The sequence below is a fragment of the Aspergillus stella-maris genome (assembly GCF_047715825.1).
Source record: "Aspergillus stella-maris strain CBS 113639 unplaced genomic scaffold BDV14scaffold_2, whole genome shotgun sequence".
NCBI lineage: Eukaryota > Fungi > Ascomycota > Eurotiomycetes > Eurotiales > Aspergillaceae > Aspergillus > Aspergillus stella-maris.
Window position 1 is genome coordinate 353,589 of NW_027396796.1, and position 15,630 is coordinate 369,218.

Consider the following 15,630-nt stretch of genomic DNA (forward strand, 5'->3'; position numbering starts at 1 on the left):
GGTCTCCCAATGCCGAAAGGCTCGATGTGCAAATGATTTGTTTATAGGACTCTTTTTATCTTTACTAGCGCAAATGCCATTTCAAACAGTCTGTGAAGGTACAACCGTACTTTCGGTCACAAATACTCCTACCTAGTCAAGAGTTTATACTGTGTCATTGAAATCAGGCCACCAACGATAATTCCATGGCTCTTGGAAGATGTATTCCAAACAAAGCCACAGCCACAAGCCAGTGAATAAACCCAACACATGGAGTCTAGTCACCGCCACCACACTTATGTCATGCCCACGAGGGGACCTATCTGAAATTCGCTGTGCCTGAACTACTGTCAGTGAATCTGCAAACAGAGGGTTGGGTAGGCCAGAGCTTGTGCATCTCGAGCAGTAACACAGTAAATTGAGTCGCAAATCGAGAGGGAGGAAGCAAAGATGGTAGCCCAGGTAGAAATGCGCTCACTGTCTCTTAAGTGCCTGCTGAGGGTCGCTCTTTCAATTTCGGGTGAGTTAGAAGCTGTAGCAGGTTCTCGCCCACTTACTCTCCCTCTCATTCCTCCCGTTCATTTCCTGTCTTCTGTCTTCCTCTCATCAACTCTTTATCTCTGTTCTATACCCATTCTCCAAAGCGCCTTCTTCAGCCGTCGTTGACGTTCGTCGGGCGTCCATCAGGATCTCCCCTAGAGTTCATATCAGTCAACAGTAGGTCAAAAGGAATAATCCTCACTTGTGTTTACCTTCGTTCACTCATCAACAACTTCAACAACTAACTGTTTGGTGTCGGTCTTCACTCAGAGCCTAGTCAGCCGAATGCCCTCCTCAAACATGGCCTCCGACGCAACCCCAAATGCCGGTGCCCCAGGGACCAGTCTCCGCCTCGATAGCTTCCACTACCAGGAGGGACGCCGCTACGAAATCGAGGGCTCATCTGAAAGCTCAGATATCGAGCAACTTCGCCGCGAGCTTGAAGATGCTCACCAACGCATTGAGCGCGACACCGGCCTCATCGACAACCTACATGAGAAAGTCACCGAGCTCGAAGAACTTGTCAGGAAACAGAGAATCACAATCAACACACAGAGTAGGGCCATTTCTGATCGCAGAGTTGTGAGAAAGAGTCAGCAGCAACAACAGTCCTCTGTGTCTATGGGGATGTATCCAATGACCCCTAGCCATCATTATCCTGTGCACCAATGCCAGTACCTCGGTTCTGGCGCATCGGGCGTCTCTTGCAGCAGCGCTAGCACTTGTGTTGGCAATGGAACCTCTACCCTTCACAGCAACGCTTTCTCACCATTTGAGGCCCAGGCTTTAGCCCAAGCTCAGATTCAGACCCCGCAGTCTGTTAGGTCGACTGAGGCTCATTGCAGTACCATCTTTGACCAACCTCCTCCAAAGTTTGAGATCCCATCGACTGCATACCCGGCTCATACATCTCTCGCTATACCTAGTATTGTCAAGAGAAAAGAGTCCAAGGACGTCTTCAGCCCTATGGCGCCGTCTTCAAATAACGGCGTAATCACCCCGGCGCTTTCGGCTCCTATCTCTCCCGATCACCATAAGGAAATGGCGGGTTTCTCGACCAGATTTCAGGCGTTGATGCGCATGTCTGAAGTCTTTGGTCAGACTCACGCAAGTATTCCCAACATTTACAATGACAGTCACATGGAGGACACTGCCAAGGAATACCTTATGGCAATCTCATGCCGCTCGCGGACTTCTCATCTTCTTGAGGATGCCGCAACAAGAGGTTTCTTGGTTGCAAAGGCGATAAACTGGTACCTTGTTGAAATGGTTTTGAAGGTCGACGTCATAACAGGCTTTGATACTTCTGTCGATGGGGAAATTGAGCAGATCCAAAGACAGATGGCGTTTAGCTCAGGTAAGCTGTCTTTTCGTTTCTCTCACTCTTATCAATGGTCAATTCTGCTCTGGCTGACTGAGTGGCTTCTCTCAGAAATACCCCTCATACGCCACCTCATGCTCACCGCGATAGCTAACAACGTCAAAATTGTTTCAAAGGCCCCAACCTTCTCTAGCTTCATCTCGCAGAAGACGACTCATCACCTCACTAAGTTGTGGCCCTACATCGCACCGCTCGGTCATGACGCGCACCAAAACAGCTCTATGTGGGCTGATCTCCATGCAATTGTCGCCGAAGCCCACGCTCTTGCTGTGAATATGCTCTCTATACCGCTGGAATACAGATTCGAGTTTCCCGAGCAGGCCGAGCCTTTCGATCCCTCGACCATGATCAACCGGGACCCCTACGTTCATGGAGATCCACAGGCTTTGAAGAATACCCCCGAGACAAGAGTCAGGTTGGGCGTCACGCCTACCGTTCGGATAAGGGACAGCTCTAAGAGTGGGGAAAACGTGAACCTGATGTACCTGGGACATGTTCTGCTGAAGCAGCCGCCGAGAAAACAGGTTTCATGATCTGGTAATAGACTAACTCGTCTTTTCCCGGTTATCTCCGTCAAGGACTGCTTGGGAGGACTGAGAGAAGAAGGGCTGGGTAAGGAAGGAAGAGCAATACTAAGAGCATACTGATTTGAGCATCACGTTTCTGCTTCTGGCCTTCTTCTGGCATAACAAGTGTATGGGCTGACTTGTAATTGTGATTGTGCTACTTCATCTTCTCTTTGCTTTCTTCGTTCTTGATTATTTTCTTGTCCTTACTAGTACCTCCCCTCTCTTCTCTGCTCATGCCCCTCCTTGCCCGCCCCATGCTAAACTTTGAATGTACCATAATTTGATGTAATTACCGCTTTTACCTCGCTCACAATGTAACAAATGATTGCTTTTGGCATTCCAACCAAACCTAGAAGCCCTAGAACTACGCACCAACGGTACACTCTCATTGACCTTGTCGTACGAAGGGTAGATCTGGCGTCAGATGGGCCTGTGGCTGGTCCAGGTGATTTGATGTCGCCCCAGTTGAAGTTGGTATGGGCTCCAGGTATTCTTCTCAGTGGCACCACTCCTCTCCCTCGGGGTGCTCAATCCTGGGCCTACCTATTACTGACCGAATGTCATTTGCTTTGGGCTTACCGTGACGAGGTTGACGACGTCTCGCAGTGACAGATGACGCGGTTGCTTAATTTGTCCTCGAACCTTGTCGAATATTCTCCAATGTCACATGCGGGAGTAGAGTCTTCAACGGCCTGGGCTTCGAGCACAAACCTACCTACTACACAGGGGGTACTAGCCTTGATGAGACATCTACAAGCCAAACAGTGAGTGGCGAGCATTCGAAGACCAATAGCCCTAACGCTCTCTGGATACTGAAGGTTGTGTGTGGAAATATCGCTCAAGCAGGTCGGTGGAAATAAACTCTGGCTGCTGAGGTATCCGTCAACGCTGTTCATCCAGCCATGATCGGATCTATAAAGCCTATTTTTAACTCAACCTATAGTGTATGATCTCCTCATCCCGGATACTTTACGAATCCATGTTTCCAAGGCAGTCTGACGAGTAAGCCGTTCCCCTGTTCGTCACAACCTGACGAGCATGAACATCTACGACCTCCAGGTTATACGTTTGCGGCTGTATTTCCGCAGTACCTAGATCGCCCTCGTCGGAGTGGCTAAGATCGTACCAAGCATCTGCCTCTGAGGGACCCGAGGTACAGTAGTACCTCTGAACTGTATGGTGATGATTGACAATGTCTATGTATCCATGGTCCACACACTATGAGTCGTTCTCATACTTCCAGTTGCTTGCTTTTTTGCAATTCTTGACTGCCAGGTATCAACAATTTCCGGGTGTTTCTAGGGTGTTTGACTGCATGCTAAGATTTAGTACTGGGCCAAGGATGGTTTACCTACCCAAGGCATTTGCAGAGACCGAGTTTGGGTAGTCCGAGTCGAACCACCACAAACCCTAAGTTTATTTAGAACTGACCCTTGGTACGCCCTCACTTTGAGTCTCTGTCAGTTTATAGCTGTGAGTATGGCTATGACTAAACAATTCATCTCCTAAACATTCGATCTTTCGAAACCTTAACAGGTTGAGAATTCCGTCACCTAAGCTTTCTATACCCTCGGTTCGTCAAGTCGTTTCCTCTTGCTTCTCCCCAACCATGACGCCCCGGCAGAGAACTCCCTGGCCATCAGGGTAGCAATTGGTTATCTTTTTCCCACTTCTGTGGCTTTTGTCTGTCTGCTTGCGACGCTGCTCTCAATAATCATCATGGGCATTGGGGTGACTGGCACCTTCCCAACCCTACCTATAAAGGAATCCCACCTTCCAAGCCTCAACTTCCTCTCCATCTATCTGTCTCAAGTGATCAAACATTCTGTATTCCTCAGTCAATTGAGTCTCACGAGACTACTATTTGTCTGGGTATATCTTACCAAGCTCACTCTCTTTACAACATATTATTAAAATGGTTCATGATTTCACCCCAGTCCCCGCCCCTCAGGGCGAGGGCAGCCCCGGATTCCAAAACCAGCACCATGACCAGATTCAGCAGAGCGTCCAATACCAACAGGTCCAATACTACGCTCTTCCTCCTCAGACCAACAAGCGTATTATCGCGAGAATGCGCAAAAGTGACCAGCCGAGCACCACACGACCAAAACGAGTCACCCGCACGCATGCCACCAATGCTTGCACAAAGTGCAGAGAGCGAAAGACCAAGTGCTCCGCCGAGCAGCCTTGTAAGAACTGCACTACGAACGATTATGAGTGTAGGTACACTATGGGTAAGAGGGAAAGGGCCAAAATGTGGGTGTCTCTGTTCTTTTCCGTCCCATGAGCCACGAAGTCATTGGCTGGCTAACACCAGCAAAACCTACAGTGAGAGAGAGGAGCTCGAGAGTGAACGTGATTATTTGAGAGTTGTAGTTGAGATCGCGTGTCGGCTGCTGAGAAAGACTGAAGAGGAGATACTGGCGTCGAAGATCCCGAACGAGGAGGTATACGCTCCCACCCTCACTGGTTTACCATGAGCCTCTCACTCACTCGAGACTAGCAATCTGACGATTCGCGTGATCCGAAGAGAGTCAAGCGAGACCATCCCATTGCGGAAGAAGAAGCCAAGGGAAATATACCTCATTCTTCTCCTGCCGATGCTACTACTAGCTTCGGTTCTGGTGTCCCAGGCGACTTTTACGGTGGCAGCCTTGGATGCGCTGTTGTGACCCCAAGAGAACTTCATGACCATGACTTCGACACCTTGACCACGCAATGGCTACCGGGGGGGAATGATCTGTTTACTAGTGAGGTAGCCCAAGAGTTGTTTAACTTCACTGGGTACGCGTGTTCGAACTAGTATGGGAACTTTCTTTATTCTTCTGCTTTTTTTTGTTACTCTGCTGTTTTCTTCTAGTGCTATGACATCACGAGGGTTTAATGTTTAATTCTTAATGTGTGCTGCAAACCCAGATTGTTTCAGACTTTCAATATCGACTCTGCCCTCCATCACTTGGCCACACTCTTTACTTGAGCATAGCAGGAGACATCATAATGTGACAGTCTTTCTTTCATCTGAGTTGCTCGTTATTTCACTGTAACCTGACCTTCAGACCAGATACGTACCTCCCAGCAAGTATGCTCCGACTGACCTCTTAAGGTAGAGTTTCGCTAGACGGGGGGAAGATACATCCTGGCCAGACAGGTCAGTAAGTCGCGGCAGCTCCTTCCTCAGGTCTCCCTCTTCGCGTATCTTCCTCTTGAATCCGGCTGCAGCTCTCTGTTATCCGTCAGACTTCTATGCCACTGCCTCTCCGCTACCGTCGTCTACAGGCGCAACGCAACGGTGAGTTTCGGCCGATCAGTCTGCGGTACATCCACTTCTAATTGCATAATATGTTATCTTTATAGGAATTTTCCTGTATTGGCGCCGGTTTTTGTCGTCCTTGTCTTTTTCTGCGGATAAAGAGTACTAAGGTCACTGCTCTTGACACCCCCTCAACGGTGTCTTGTGACTGTCACTGGATTATAACAGGGTCTCGGAAGTCCCTGGAAGGTGTTGACAACAAGAAGTTCAAAGTTATTCTGGTACTCGATGTGGTTCTCCACTCACTGCTTGGTGTCAAGCAGTCACGTCCCGTGATGCGTCACTCCCTATGGTCATGGCGATGACTAGTCCCGTTGATTTACAAGACCATCCCGCTCCAGCATATATACTTTTGACAATGCGGTTGGTAATCTGCTCCGGTACATTACTATCCCCGACTGCAACACCGTGGCTGGCTAAGAAACACCATTGAGAACTTCAAGCTCATCTCGCGCCGCTTGGATCAATGTGGAAAGGGCATCTGGTCAGGCGTCTTGGTCTAGATGGTTCAAACATGCAGGCTTCCTGTGCGGACTTGACTGCGATCTCGACAGCGAGGTTTGTATCGCCAGCTTCTTCCCATGCTCTGACGCGGTCACTGATCATGGCCTAGGCTTCGAGTGTTGCGTGTCGGACGCGATCATAACAACCCGACTGTTCGTCCCCACTCATAGACTACAGGAAATACGAGCTACGATGCGGAATTATGCCTCCGATGTCTCTCCAGACTTGAGTCATATGGGAGCCACCGGACACGCGTAGGGAACCATTCTCGCAGATATTTGGAACGATTTTTCGGCGTCTCGGGCCATGTCCTTGGTAACCATCATGACCACTGGACCGCGGTCAAGATAACCACAAAAACCTTCAGGTCGTAAATTCCGCGACGACTCGGGTATTTCACGCGGAGAAACAAAAAAAAAAAAAAGAAAAAAAAATCTCTTACAACGCGTGGAGTCCACCACCCTTCTGCATGTCGGATGAAGCTGTATACCTCGTGTAGAGGAAGAATAAACCGCAAAAAATGTGGAGCAGCTGGGAATCGAACCCAGGACCTCTCCCATGCTAAGGGAACATTATACCACTAAACCACAGCCCCAGCTGTTGAAAGAACGGCCCGTTTTTTGCCATTACATTCCACGTTGCAAACAATGCCTGTTCTGATCGTTTCTTCATGACCCTCTGTCTGTCTTGTCTACTTTGAGAAGTGGTGAATACAGTAAAAGTGTTGTAAATTTGACTTGAACATATTTGAACATGACAGGATAGCTATTGGACTATTACTCTTCCGCACAAGATGCCTTAGTAATGTGTTTTTCCATATCCGGGCAGCTTGCTCTTGGAAATATATATCCGCATTATCAACCCAGATCCTTAACTACCATACTTCATTGCCCTACACGCATGGCACTATGCTGCACAAGCACACCCATGAAAAGGAGGGCACGACATAGACCACCGAACATCAAATGGAAGGAGCGACTGACCCTCTTCTGATCGCACCTTCCTCGCAACATTGAATAGTTACAGAACGGGAATGAACGATCAATCAGCTGTAATATAGTGGGAAGGAGCGACCTTGGCCAGGGCCCCATTGCACATTTCCTGCAGACTGGAGCACCCAGAGGGAAGGAACAACTGTTAGTGGAGCTAATAGGAAGGAGCAGTATGGAATTAGCAAAGAGGGAAGGAGCAACCTGCCCCCACCCCTCATCGCACCTTCCTCACAGATTTGAATATAGAACACGAAGGAACGATTTAACAGCTGTGCCTACAACTGAAAGAAGCGATCTGAAGCAGGACTGATCGCACCTTCCTTACAGTCTAGAGCACCCAAAGGAAAAGAGCTATCGAGCCCTACACCGGTTGCACTTTCCTCGTGAGGCCAGTATAGAACAGGAAAGAACGCCCGCTCAACTGGGCCAGGAAGGTGCCCATACTGTAATTACAAAGGAAGGTGCGACAACTCCATAGCAACCCCACTTTCTATAAAGGCCTGCACATACATCGGCAAACAACGAGCATAAGCACAGCCACAGTGGGAAGAGGGGCAGTTAGACCTCGTGGCGGACCACCCCGTCGTCCCATAGTCTCTTATCTCCGACACCCGGAAAAGGTTGATTCGGCTTGACAGGAGTCCGGAATGAAAGCCCGGGCCTAATGTCACAACTATCGGAAAAGCTTGATGCGCCTAGACCCGTGGAAACTGTCATGCAAGGTTGCAGCTAGCTGGTAAAGCCTACTGCCACAGGCTTTGGGAGGAACCACGGGTGCAATCTCGAAATTACGAATCTGGCTGCATCTCGGCTGATTTAGGCGCTCGGCGGACCGCTCTTGCTTCGACTCTGGATAGCTGTTACCAGTAACCTCCTTCCTTTGGTATCGTCCACACGGACTTTGCCGCACTTTGTTTATGTCTTACCACTTCCCGCCTTTTAAGGGGGTTTCCATGATGAGATAAATCCCTCAAACAGCCTGGATAAGGCCTGCTATGTAAGCAACAATGGCGGCAAAACCTATGATGCTTGGTGGAACCAACTACAGGGCAAAGAAGCTACTAATGTCGAATCAAGGTAACTAGAATGGGGAAAAGAAAGGCTAGTCAGTTCGTTGGGAGAGCGCAATCAATACGCCTCGTGTAAATGCCCTACAGTCTACACTGAGCTTCGGAGACGTATATGGTGGGCCGCACCGTCATGCGATCCCCATGGCAACTTTAACACCGACCATGGCACAAAGGCGAAAGACCCACGAATCTATAGACACTGCGGGCGTCCATCTCCGCCTCTCCACTAAGCCCAGGCTCAGCCTCGAGAGGGAGACGTGAGATGTTGCAACCAAAGACATTGAGACGAGGCAGTATCTGTCATGCCACTGCCCACATACAAATGCCTGCATCACAGGCGCAATTGCTCAGCAGTACCACCCGATAGACGAAGGCTGCCTACCGTTGTCGGGTCTCTTTGCACACCCACCGAGTAAGTAAGGATGGGTGCTGGCTAGCGCCAGAAGTCGTAAGACCCAGCCCCCGGGTTTACGATAGAAATCAGACTGCCAAGCGGCAACGCCCCGCATGGAGACAGCATTTACTCTTGACCGGTACAACAATTGATGCACATGAACCATGGGTGCGGGCGCCAGCGATATGAGAGCATTTGAGGCTTAACTTGAGTAGCTGCCCACCCACCGCGCCTCCCTAAGTGCTAGAGTGGGCTGAGAAATACAGCGTTTGAAGAACTGGAAACATATGTCAATTACGCAGCTACTACGCAATGCACATCTGTGCGCCATATACCTCACTAGGTACCTACACCACGGCTATGTTGATGGCGCCAGCCCTAAATAAGGTATACTGGGCCATGGACGCCACAACCTTGACTGAGACCAAAGGTTCAACACGCCACGATGTAGCGGCCCTAATGTTGCACAGAGGCAAGGAGAGAGAAAAAAAAAAACAAAAAAAAAAAACCAAAAGCGAGGGGGAAACGAATACTCAAAGGAACGGCTGCAAAAAAAGCAAAAAAAAAATATGGAGCAGCTGGGAATCGAACCCAGGACCTCTCCCATGCTAAGGGAACATTATACCACTAAACCACAGCCCCAGATCACGTGGAAGATTTGAGCTTTTAGTGCACTAGATGCCAAGTTTGATATTAAGTCGCTTTATCCGGAGAGACGCATACAGTATGCAGCGTTCCATAATCACTGCCAACCACAGAGCCATCTATAACAGGGCACAAACGAGAATGAAAGAAGTGAGCTGGCTGCTATAATTGCAGGCCTCTATAACAGCAATTATCCTAGTGTCAGTGGTCCTCCCGTAAGGCCTTCAACCGACTGGAGTCAAACCCCCAATTCCACCAGGTGCATATCCTGGATGTTTGACTGCTATTCCGAGGAGCAAGGGGGGCCAGGAGGTTGGTTCATATTACTGGCTGGCTGTTGTTTTTAGATCATGCCATATGCCACCGGCGTATGTCTGGCCTGGGGCCGGGCGATGCAGCCTTTTGTGATTTCTCGAGGGGGTCACGGGTGAGGTCTTGTTCTTGTATGGAGAAAGGATCGATATATATTCTCTGCTCCGTATCAAAACACGGATTGGGACGGCTCCAAGAAGTTGCTTAAGCAATGCATCGGTGCAGCTTCAAAATTATCGGTACCTATCAGTAATCCGCCATGTAGTAATATCACCTTACATGTCAAACGACCCTATAGACTGCCACACCGACCTCACTGCCAAGTGCCTATGTACCAAGATCTCACCACTCCCCAAGCATACCAATCGATCAAACACTCACAGCAGCATGTACGCTGTGGTGCTAAGTACCCACCCTTAGAGACCGCAATGTGAGACTCGCTCGCGCCAAGCCCCCTCAACAGCCCTAACCGCCCACCCGAAAAATGGCTCCAGCCACAGCTGTCCTCTGTATAACCACCACGCATTCACGTATAGCAAAAAGATATACCAAGAAGGCCATAACAAGGGCAAAAAGGCAAAAATATGGAGCAGCTGGGAATCGAACCCAGGACCTCTCCCATGCTAAGGGAACATTATACCACTAAACCACAGCCCCATTGTATATACAACCAGTTGCAGGAATGCTCCACATTTGGTCCCGTTAGATCCACACCGTAAAGTAAAAAAAATTGACACCGAAATACCGAGTTAGTCCATGGCACCAAGAACAGAAGCAAAAATTGTGGAGCAGCTGGGAATCGAACCCAGGACCTCTCCCATGCTAAGGGAACATTATACCACTAAACCACAGCCCCAACTTGTTGATACTCAGCAGGAAAATGTGCAATATATGTGGCGGGCACATGGGCTGGTTGACCGAAGCATGGAAATGATTGAACTCGGAGGCGTGAAGCGGCGAATACTGCATCCAGAGTGTTCCCAAAGCGTAGAAGTCGGTTGCGACATGAGTTGCTGGCGAGCGTGTGATTGACGTGGTTATTTTCTGCTGAGATATTGGCGGTGTATATCATAGTGTGCCATCATGTCAGCCTCGAGACCAGACGGCTTGCTCGTAGGACTTGGGCCATTGAGCTCCTGGACTCTCGTCACAGCAACCGGCATTGCTCGTGGCGATGCTCTGGACGAGGAAGGTACGAAGTGACCGACGGCAGTGGTAAGCGTTGCTCATGTTGCCATAAAGAACGCCGATGACGCTGCGGAGTCACCGGTCATGGAGGCTCTGGGATGAACGTCAGCCGCACGATTGCTCGCGAAGGTCCTAGCACAAGATACGACTAAGGTATGAAGCCGAGTCTCAAGCGCACCAGCCACCGATAGAATGCAAAAAAGCACAAAGTTTGAGATGACGAGTGATAGTCATCACTCTGATGCTGCGCGGCGAGAGCGGAGTGAGGCTGTGGGGAGAGTGGATGGTTGATGATGGAGGTCCGGAACAAGAGAGAGTCGAGACTCCGCGCCCCAAACAAAGGAAGACGCAAGGTCCATGGGTGCCTCAGGCCGCAACATATCACTGACAGACGGGTTACAGTGCACATTCTAAGTAGGTACTCTTACAGAAAGCAGAGACATCAAGTGTGCCACTTGCAGCGTCATATCCAGTATCATCCTTTTAACATTCTAGACGAGTCATTAATGGCAACAATACTCAACAACAACCTTCGTCTCAGCACAAACAAACGCCGGCCGGCTTCACAAGTACTCGAACTCCTTTACTAGAAGCCTTAGCCTTCGGCACAAGACATTCTCTCGCCAGAGCCACGTCTGATTGATCAGTCTCAAAAATCTCGAACTTGAACCTCCGGGAGAGGGTTGCGAGCCCAATATAAAGCTCTGCGTAGGCCAGCTGCATCCCAACGCAGGAGCGAGGTCCACGCATGAATGAAACCATATACCTTGTGAGCAGGCGGCCGTCCGGGGCACGCGGGGTATCCAGCCACCGGGCAGGATTGTAAGTGTGCGAGTCTGGGAATATCGTCTCGTCGTGGGACACGCCGTAGATGTCCATGCTGACTACGGTCCCTGAAGGGATAATGTAGGCTCCATATGAAAAAGCATCTTCCTCACGGACACGAGGAATCCGCTGGGATAAGCCATACGACAGACGAAGGGCTATGTTCGAAATTGAAGTCGTTAGTTAGGTGACTCAGACAGACCCACTGTGTGGATGACAAAACTCACATTCGTTTATACAGGCTGTCAAAAATGGAAGCTGCTCTAAAGTCTCCCATGACGGGATATTTTCCGGGTCCGGAATGGCAGAAAAGAGCTCCTCACGCAGCCGTCGGCTCACCCATGAGTTGCTGGTGATATGGAATATTGAGATAGTCAGTGTGCGCATAGTGGTCTCCATACCGGCCCCCACGACACTGACTGCTTCATCATGTAAACGCTCAGCAGTAACTTCGGACCTGGGGAGGTCTGATTGGATAATGGAACTAAAAATAGTGTCTGCGCGTTGACCCTTTGGGTCTTCTTCCTGCGCTTTATCCAAAGCTTCTCGGACTTGAGCTAGCATTTCCTGTAGAATTTTAGCTCCGTGCCGTCATAGAATGAGCACTGCTCTCACATTGTTGAAGCTTATCACACTTTTCATGCGGGGATTGAGCCAGCAGACTATCGCATCAGGCAGCATTTGCATAGATTTGAACACCCAAGGAAATTGGGTAATCCAGTGAATGGGCTCCATCATATCAATAAAGGAAGCCACAAAAGGAGCCTTGAAGTTAGGTTTCTGAACAAAGTCGTATCGTCTCTCGAAGCAGTACTCGACGATTATGTCTGTTGTCCAACATCCAAACATCTCATTGACGATAAGAACACGGTCTTTGCCCTGGTACTCATTCTTGAGTCGCTCGCAAAGCGCCTCCATGTGGCGTTTGATTAGTGGTACTCGCTCTGAGATCTTACGCTTGGAGAATAATGGGTTGAGAGGGCCACGGCGGAGTTTGTGCAGATGCGGATTAGGTGTGGAAAATGCAGATTTAGGCATGTTTAAGCGGTCTATTAGGTCCTTCAGCTTGCTGGCAGGCATTGCAGGCGCATAGAATGTCTCAAAAAATGACGCATCTTGAATGTGCAGCTCGCGGGGAGTGATCCTAATGATAGGTCCTAGACCGAGCGATTAGTCCTTGCTGCCGACTGTTCTGGTCCTTGAGGTCAAGAGTTCTCACCATATTTCTCATGCCATTCACGGTATTTGAAAATGAACTGACCACCTTCTCCGTGCAGTAGCTCGTAATAGGCCTCTGTCCAGTAGGTCAATGCCGCTAGCTTTGGCCCTGGAAAATGTGCCAACGGGCTCAGATATAGACGATAAAACACAATAAAACCCCAGTATAGCACCAAGATGCCCAGACCAATTTCTGTGAGGAGCTTGGCATCGAGCTCGGTCTTTGTGAGGTCGACAATGTCTGAAAGAAATCCCATACTGAGGATAGAAAGAATGTCCTTGCGGGAAGAGACACTGCAACTACTTGTCTCGAGCACTGGCCTTTATACAGCCTGTGGTCTGCAGGGTGCAAAACCCACAGCAATTTCTGAACAAATCAAGATAACCGCTTTCGAGATACCTCCCGCCGAAGGACTCTATGTATCAACTCTCACGCCATTGGCTTAGCATGCTGGCAGAAACAAGTGAACAAAGCCACAATTTCGGGTAGGTTTTGCAACCTGCAGGCTACAGGCTGTACCCTGAGTCATTTTCGGTCACAATCATTTGCTGCAGGTGATAGGTATGACGGTCCACTCCTTGGAACTTGACCTAGTTGGCAGATCCCCGGCCCGCCAACTCTTTGTTCTCTGGCATTAGCTTATGTCGACCACACCTAGCGCTAGAATCAAGACGGGTAGCTAGAAGTTTCAATGCCTTGGCCAATTATCGATAGGCCATTGTAAGGGACAGGTGTCTAATATAAAGTTGGGCCTTCCGGTGCTCTGATCTGGGGTGGCGACTGGATTAAAGGTCTGGCGCCGTCGAGGCCGGTGGTCGCATTCAATGACATTATATGGGAGCATAAGCTGGAAGAAACTTCATTCTACAAAACTTCTCTGCCGTATCGGGGCTAGGCCGGATAGTAAGCCTGATCAAGGTTGCCGTCGATGATGCGCATTTCCCGTGTACAGCAAATGAGGGGGGCCGAAGAATACCCGGCATGAGACCAGATGCTCTCACAAGTTAAGACAAAGAAAATGAGGTCAAGGTTTCTCTCTTACGCCCGGATAAAGATATCCATTCGCCACTCGAGCCCTGAAAGGAGGACCGGAATGTCAGAGTAAATGCATCCGCATCGCATCTTGCTACCGATTTCATGCGTGTAGCTGCAGCAATCAATCTGCTTTGACGAATCACGGAGGCTTTAACTCGCTAGACGACCCAAAGCTCCCACTTTAGATCCTTGATTGGCGTGATGAACAGAAATGGTCTATAGCGTAGGACAGAATTTTCGCATAGGCTAGACCTCGGATTGCTTTTTGCGGTCAAACGCAGGCAGCATCAGGTATAACCTTAGTGACGCTTTTTGCAACGAGTCAAATCAGCAAAGCCGTCATTCGCTTGTATGGGTGGGTATACCGTTGCGCACATTTCTGGATCCTTGACTTCCAAAAGTACCTATGTTGCTTACACCAGTCTGGATTTTGGAAGCTTGCCACAACTCGACCACCTTAACGCCACTTGTAGCAGGCACTTTCCGCGCCAGGTCTGCCGTCTCGCCTGAGGTGTATACAGTAGGTTCCTACCGTGCTGGGACCTTGGCATCGGCAAGCGTGGGTTTTGTTTTCGTGGAACAGTCACCCTGTGAGCTCCCAAAATTGAGCCTGTGCGACAGAATCATTAGCACTCTGTAAACCGCAAAACCAGTATGGGCATTGAAAAGACACATGAGCTTACGCACAATAGTGATGAACGAGTTTGCTGCCAGTATAGATGACTGTTTATCGAAGAAACATCCGGGGCCACAAAGACACAACGAATTAGACTGGGAAAGAGGTAATGGCCGTCATCTAGTGACGATATGCTGTTTATCATTTAATCGTGACAGATAAAAAGCTTCCACTCCGTGGCACGCAACTTGTCCTGGAGAAGGCCTCCAACAGATTCATTGACGAAACCAAACCTGGCCCAAAATGATTCCGTGCCATAAATCGAGACGAGTCTGCAGACTCGAAAGCCCAGGCGGCTCGCAACTTCGAGGAGTTTGTGCACACACTCGGCTGCAAGACCCGCTCCACGGAATTCCGGCAGGATTGCAGTGTCGTGGATGTAGTACGTGTTTGCGTCTGAGGCTATTTCACCAAGGAGGGTATCCAAAGCCGGTGGTTGATGGTGTCGAATAGGATGAGAGATGGCATAGCCGCATATCTGCCCGTCTGTATCTTCGAGAGCTAAGCAACCTTCAGGATACAGCTTGACACGCTCGGCGAATACACGGGAGCTCTCTGGTAGGCCTAAAAGAACGGCATCTGCTACTTGCATGAGGCCCTCGATATCCTTTTTAAATAGGTTGCGCCAGGCCACCATTGCTGGACTGTGCGATGGACTCGTAGAAGCTGGAGAAAGCGAGCGACTGAAGGAGGGTGGATCTCGAAGTAACTGAGCTGCTTAAAAAGATTGTGTTTGGATATAATGGCAAAAAATGGACCATTATTTTAATAGTTGGGGCTGTGGTTTAGTGGTATAATGTTCCCTTAGCATGGGAGAGGTCCTGGGTTCGATTCCCAGCTGCTCCACATTTTTTCCTGTTTTTTTTAGCTCATCTAGTCGTAATGGCTCGGTCACAGTTAGGCTTTCCTGTCGCCTGCAAGCTACTAGCAAAATCGTTCGTCTTGTGATGACCATAATAGTAGTCTACAGAGAGTACTGCGCAAAATGGTG

The 15,630-nt window shown here is 49.4% G+C and overlaps 4 protein-coding genes and 5 non-coding genes across 9 annotated transcripts; 3 read left to right on the forward strand and 6 right to left on the reverse strand.

The window, feature by feature from the left end:
- Positions 1-819: 819 nt before the first annotated feature.
- On the forward strand, positions 820-2,433 carry BDV14DRAFT_195036 (uncharacterized protein; the record flags this gene model as incomplete). Its single annotated transcript, XM_073772084.1, has 2 exons — positions 820-1,876; positions 1,991-2,433. The coding sequence occupies 2 exons, from the start codon at positions 820-822 to the stop codon at positions 2,431-2,433; spliced, it is 1,500 nt and encodes a 499-aa protein (XP_073633304.1).
- Positions 2,434-4,384: 1,951 nt separating this feature from the next.
- Positions 4,385-5,272, forward strand: BDV14DRAFT_195037 (Zn(II)2Cys6 transcription factor domain-containing protein; the record flags this gene model as incomplete). Its single annotated transcript, XM_073772085.1, has 3 exons — positions 4,385-4,725; positions 4,799-4,916; positions 4,973-5,272. The coding sequence occupies 3 exons, from the start codon at positions 4,385-4,387 to the stop codon at positions 5,270-5,272; spliced, it is 759 nt and encodes a 252-aa protein (XP_073633305.1).
- Positions 5,273-6,806: 1,534 nt separating this feature from the next.
- BDV14DRAFT_t14 lies at positions 6,807-6,878 on the reverse strand. Its single transcript has one exon. It is a non-coding gene; the product is annotated as a tRNA-Ala (tRNA).
- Positions 6,879-9,309: 2,431 nt separating this feature from the next.
- BDV14DRAFT_t13 lies at positions 9,310-9,381 on the reverse strand. The gene has a single exon. It is a non-coding gene; the product is annotated as a tRNA-Ala (tRNA).
- A 900-nt stretch (positions 9,382-10,281) lies between these two features.
- On the reverse strand, positions 10,282-10,353 carry BDV14DRAFT_t12. Its single transcript has one exon. It is a non-coding gene; the product is annotated as a tRNA-Ala (tRNA).
- A 127-nt stretch (positions 10,354-10,480) lies between these two features.
- On the reverse strand, positions 10,481-10,552 carry BDV14DRAFT_t11. The gene has a single exon. It is a non-coding gene; the product is annotated as a tRNA-Ala (tRNA).
- A 522-nt stretch (positions 10,553-11,074) lies between these two features.
- Positions 11,075-13,270, reverse strand: BDV14DRAFT_42201 (cytochrome P450). The gene is made up of 4 exons (XM_073776732.1): positions 12,929-13,270; positions 12,325-12,866; positions 11,937-12,276; positions 11,075-11,867 (listed from the first exon to the last, which is right to left on the reverse strand). Exons 1-4 carry the CDS (start codon positions 13,182-13,184, stop codon positions 11,422-11,424), a joined length of 1,584 nt encoding a protein of 527 aa, XP_073633306.1. The 5' UTR covers positions 13,185-13,270; the 3' UTR covers positions 11,075-11,421.
- A 1,449-nt stretch (positions 13,271-14,719) lies between these two features.
- Positions 14,720-15,292, reverse strand: BDV14DRAFT_42238 (GNAT family N-acetyltransferase). The gene has a single exon (XM_073776733.1). It carries the CDS (start codon positions 15,274-15,276, stop codon positions 14,785-14,787), a length of 492 nt encoding a protein of 163 aa, XP_073633307.1. The 5' UTR covers positions 15,277-15,292; the 3' UTR covers positions 14,720-14,784.
- A 121-nt stretch (positions 15,293-15,413) lies between these two features.
- BDV14DRAFT_t9 lies at positions 15,414-15,485 on the forward strand. Its single transcript has one exon. It is a non-coding gene; the product is annotated as a tRNA-Ala (tRNA).
- The last annotated feature ends 145 nt before the right edge of the window (positions 15,486-15,630 follow it).

Coding starts and splice junctions, on each gene's coding strand:
- BDV14DRAFT_42238 (XM_073776733.1), bottom strand. CDS start 15,276: ATGGTGGCCTGGCGCAACCTATTTAAAAAGGATATCGAGGGCCTCATG.
- BDV14DRAFT_42201 (XM_073776732.1), bottom strand. CDS start 13,184: ATGGGATTTCTTTCAGACATTGTCGACCTCACAAAGACCGAGCTCGAT. Junction 12,277..12,324: donor GTGTGATAAGCTTCAACAAT/GTGAGAGCAGTG, acceptor AAAATTCTACAG/GAAATGCTAGCTCAAGTCCG. Junction 11,868..11,936: donor GACAGCCTGTATAAACGAAT/GTGAGTTTTGTC, acceptor TTTCGAACATAG/CCCTTCGTCTGTCGTATGGC.